This window comes from Xylaria bambusicola (assembly GCF_022495145.1).
Source record: "Xylaria bambusicola strain CBS 139988 unplaced genomic scaffold F5B22scaffold_6, whole genome shotgun sequence".
Taxonomy (NCBI): domain Eukaryota; kingdom Fungi; phylum Ascomycota; class Sordariomycetes; order Xylariales; family Xylariaceae; genus Xylaria; species Xylaria bambusicola.
The window spans coordinates 267,953-272,679 of record NW_025953559.1 but is presented as its reverse complement, the minus strand read 5'-3'; the positions used below and the strand labels follow the sequence as shown (position 1 = coordinate 272,679).

Genomic DNA, 4,727 nt, shown 5'->3' with positions numbered 1-4,727 from the left:
TGGTCTACGACACAAAGCAACACAGCTCGGACAGGCGGTTATGCAGCCAGCTTCTAGGATAATGATGATTCCATTTTACGCTTCAAGCTAATCGGGTATATGTGGTGACTCGTCCTGAGAAGTTGTATGGGTTCTCAACTTAGTTACCTTACAGGTCTCCGATAATAAGATATATCAGCCGTGGATTAAATTATGCCATAATCAAACATTGAAGTTTCCATTGTTGAGTGATGTCTTGGTCTGGGGTAAAGGTAGTTAGACTCTTCTTAACTATATGCCTTTAGTTTTTTTTTTCTCAACATGAACTCCTTTTTCATGCTTGACTGCCCCTTCCTTTCTCATCATCTGCTATGTTTATTTCCTAGTTAATTTAGAAAGCAATTTGGAGTCCCCATTCATTTATATTTCATTCTTTATTGAAATGGTCAATTTCTCGTCGAAGACCATTGTTTCCCTTCAGTACCAGCACGTATCTACCCAGATGTTGGGCACGTTTGAATATGGACGACTGTGAATGGTACCTAAACCACACTCAACGTGGCTAGCCGCCTAGCCTTACTCTCCCATACACTCTTGAATGCCCAGCGTAGTTTTCCCATCTCAAGTATGATATACCAGTTCTTTCAAGGGCTAGTTCACCAGGGTCCGGTAAAACATTGCTGCTATAATTATGTGTAATCAACACATTTTCTCTAATGGCATGTTCAGTTCTAACAAGGATAAGCTCTTCGGCACTTATGTGTGGCGTGTTCTAGCGCATGTCCCATATTGAACATATGCCGAAGCCTCTTATATCAAACCTGCTTCAGTCTTTCTCGGCGAAACGTGGGGGAGAGCAATCACAAAGGCCTTGGCGTTCCCACATATTCATCATGACTTCGACATACATAAGTGGAAGATGAGCGTAGAGTGTACAGGTGGAGTTTACTTGCGTTTGCAGTCTTCTCTCTTTTGAACTTAAACAGCAAGTTTATAGTGCGCTATTACATGGTCAGTGAAAGCCTCGATGGGATATCAGTTTAATGGCTCCTTCATAGTGAGTAGGTCTCGGTAGTACATCTGACCTTTGAAGATTTTTCGATGCGCTCGTTAACTACGTTGCCTACACTCATATGCTTTTTTCACTGTGGCCTAATGTCTTTCGGATATTTCCCAAGCGCTAGTACTATATTTGCATCGACATCAACATCAACCGAGTATCCACGACCATTATATCTTTTCCCCAATGCGGTAGGAACAAGAGGGGCTACGCTATTCGAAGCATTACTGGCGCCGGTATCCTTTGAGTTAAGAGCCTACCTACTATAAACAAAACAATCTGGAATATGGAGGAGGGTCGGAGATACGAAGGCGAAGACCATTGAAGAAGTCATCCGACCTCCACGTACGTCTTCCAAGCTTTTCCAAGAAACTGACCAGCCTGTCATCCACGCGCTAAAAGTCGATCACGGCGGGATAGAGCCTTGGCGGTCCGTGTTTAAGAATAGAGAGAGGCTTGGCTAACCGGGGATCCTTGTGTTAAATAAGCTATCCTCGGGGATGTAAGCAACAAGAGACTGGTTCCGAGTGGTTCCGGGTCGTCTCAAAAGCTTATATAGGTAGGATGGCATATCCATGAAGTGTTAGTATGGCGTCCGGTTTTAAGTACAGTACTGTGAGATGCCAATTGGGCCTTGAAATGTGGATTATCACCGGGCGTCTACTAACTTTGAATATTGAGATTCGTTGGTGTACGCGTGGAATCTAAGTAGTAAGTGAAATGACTAAACTTTATATCTTGGGAGATAGCATGTTGCTGCTACTTTGGGGCTCATTGGTCGGTTGATCTCATTGGTGGCTTGATGAAAACCGAGTAGCAGCATCCGAGGTTGACACTTGGCATGGAGAATGTGTTACATCCCAAGGTTGCCGGAAGAATGATCTCTTGCGCTCGCGGTTGGGCCAAAATGCTGCCATACCGTTAGATGATAGTACAACAGACGACAGACAATATTGGTCCTCATACATACAAGTTTCCATGCGCCATCCGCAAATCAAACAGAGGTACGACACACTGATCAGTGGGAGAATGGCCGTGCTAATGTAGATCATGCAACTTGCACCTACCATAGGTTACGTAATCCTAGTATCAGTAGTTGTTCATGAGAAGCGCCGGGTCAGGGACGAGTTTGGGTACTAACCTGGTTTGTTGGTACTTTTCAAACGTGCATATCACTGAGCTTCTCACGCAGATTGACTTGTTCAGTGGCGGGTGCTTGTAGCAGGCCGCATCGCAAGAGGAGCTTTTTCGCGGCTAGAGAGCCTCAGGCGGCAAGGTGGCTGCTGTAAGCTACATCAGACACCATAAACTGTGAAAGAACCGTACTTGTTTCGGACAGCGATTCATACAGCCTCCCGTAGTCGGCATTGGACAAGATCGGCGTATTGTTCGCATGTACAGAGGGCATTGGTATCATCGGCATCTTAAAATCACCCCTAGCTGTACAGCTTGGGATTCTTAAATACAATTTATCTGTTGTCAGCTTACTCACAAGGCCGCCGGTCTATGGAAGCCAAGTAAACCACTTCGACTCATTGAGTGGCTATTGTCAAGACGTAAAGAATGCGTCACTGCCTCATACTGCCTGCGTCTGTAGGATTCTAGGGCGTCAATCAAAGCTCTAATTGGCATTGAAAGTTTCGAAATTCATCGCAGTAGAGAAATCGCCGAAGGAGGGTTACAACATGAAATCCTGTATCATTGGGGAATCAATGAACTGGACAGACACTGAGTTGCGCTTGTACTCTGTTCTCGAGGCCGATCATGTTCTGATGGTGTCATGCAACTCGGCCAAACTCGTCGCAGCTTGGCAGCATTCCACACGTCGGTACTGCTTTTCGCGCAACCGCCACCCTCTTGGCAAACTGAGTAGCCGGCTCGGCGCAGGTAAGGTATGTACCCATCCTGTGACATCTCCTTCCATAATTTGAACAGCAGGTTTGTTGCCGTAGGAGGAACCGAGACAGGGCGTGGGAAACGTTACAGTATGGGCCGTACTTTACACTGGACTCTCGCGAAGCTCGCTCATCGAAGGCATCAATTGGAAATGAGTCTTCCCGACTTAACGGCCAAGCGTGCTGTGAGACACCTTATGGCGGCAATCTCGGGTTCAAATTCATGAGATGTGTACAACTTGTATTCGTACTCGATACCTGAAGTGAAGCCGGCCAAGGAGTGATCGGGTCAGACGAACGCCGTCTAGACGAACAATTGGTATCTGCCGCTGCCGGTACTGTTCCCTCCGAGACGGGTCAGAGCATGTAAATGCTTCTTGTGTCTCGCAATTGAGTACGCCAAGAGCTGTGTGTCCGTCTTTCTCATTATCTATCAGAATTGCCAAGTGTGTGTCGGTCCGACGTGTACTCGTAATAGGCATGCTTTGCAATACCAAGAGATCGGCCCCCGCTGCCCATCGACTTGGCAGGGACGGCAGCGAAACTTGTAGTGTTGGGTTTAGAACATACCTTACCTCGTACTTGCGGTGTACTAGGCAGAGCCCATTGGCGACAAAATTGGTAACACATACGACGTAGGATACCGTACTGGTATTGACCGAGTTTCGCAGCGAGTCAACGTCCCTTGTTCCTAGACGATCCAAATCCTTTCGCTTTTGAGAATGTGACGTGTACAGTGTGTACGCCGCACGACATTCAAGGCAGATGTAGTAGGCAGGTATAGCATTCAATTGAGGCATTTTCTGGCAAGGGTTCAACGAAGCCACAGCCGTAACAGCTTGCCAGGGTGATCGGCAGCCATAATCATTGAAGCGGTCTCTTTCTAGCTTTGCGGGATTGCCTTCTTTCTCTTGTCTAGGCGCGGCCGCGTTACCTATCTAGCTATGTGAGAGCCTTGTCTTTTCTTTTTCTTTTTCTTGGAAGAGCTACTTTGATCTGTACCTGTTCGAAATACCAACGTTGGCATCTATCTGGTCAATGGGACAAACTGTTGTGCCCTGATGCAGCGGCGACACGAATCTTTTCTGACTACTTGGGGGCTGGCCTGACATGGCTAACTGCGGGCGTCGCGGGATGATGCGGGAGAATCCTTGGCCTTGGCTACTGTGTAGGACACTAGATGGCGTGAAACATCAGCCGCGTTGAAATACTCTGTACCTAAATGTACATCCAGTGCGGAAGATGCAAAGTGATCCAACGAGCCTGGTAAGGGGTATCAATGGGACAGACGTGGTAAGGGGGCACACGACGCCGAGGGCAGGGGCCAGGTTTTCTCTGGGGATGAACGTGGGGAAGAAAATCCGGAGGTGGGTTGAGCGGTAAGAATGATGGTGCGTGTGTGTCTGTGTGTTCCATCGCAAATATGCTTGCCATCGATCGGCCTCGACAGCGACGGCACCGCTCCTTCAGATTCAGACGAAACAGATGGGCTGGCTGTGTCGGTCACTCACCAGAAACAAGACAATGCGTCTCGTGACTCTGCACGCCCCACGAGTGAGGTGCATGGCCGTCGAGTTATACTATAGCCTTGTGCTCTACTTCGTAGGCCTTGTTTCTAGAAACTTATACACTCACTACACTATATCTGTACACCGCCACTTGGGCTGGATGTATTCAGGGCTGACGTGCAGGCTGGCGACAGATGGATTTACCTACGAACTGCAGTAGCCTACCTACTTCGTACACCATGCTCGAATAAGAGACCTTAGTAACAAGGCGTCGTCGCCCTAATA

The 4,727-nt window shown here is 47.7% G+C and overlaps 1 protein-coding gene across 1 annotated transcript; it reads right to left on the bottom strand.

Moving 5' to 3' along the window:
• Positions 1-3,062: 3,062 nt before the first annotated feature.
• On the bottom strand, positions 3,063-4,190 carry F5B22DRAFT_458792 (uncharacterized protein). Its single transcript, XM_047972046.1, has 2 exons — positions 3,925-4,190; positions 3,063-3,868 (listed from the first exon to the last, which is right to left on the bottom strand). The coding sequence occupies exons 1-2, from the start codon at positions 3,959-3,961 to the stop codon at positions 3,156-3,158; spliced, it is 750 nt and encodes a 249-aa protein (XP_047834121.1). The 5' UTR covers positions 3,962-4,190; the 3' UTR covers positions 3,063-3,155.
• Between the last annotated feature and the right edge of the window lie 537 nt (positions 4,191-4,727).

What these genes read in the sequence shown, in the direction of transcription:
- F5B22DRAFT_458792 (XM_047972046.1), bottom strand. Translation starts at nt 3,961, where the DNA reads ATGCCAACGTTGGTATTTCGAACAGGTACAGATCAAA. An exon ending in TCGAACAGGTACAGATCAAA is followed by an intron (nt 3,869 to 3,924) that starts GTAGCTCTTCCA and finishes ATAGCTAGATAG; the next exon opens with GTAACGCGGCCGCGCCTAGA.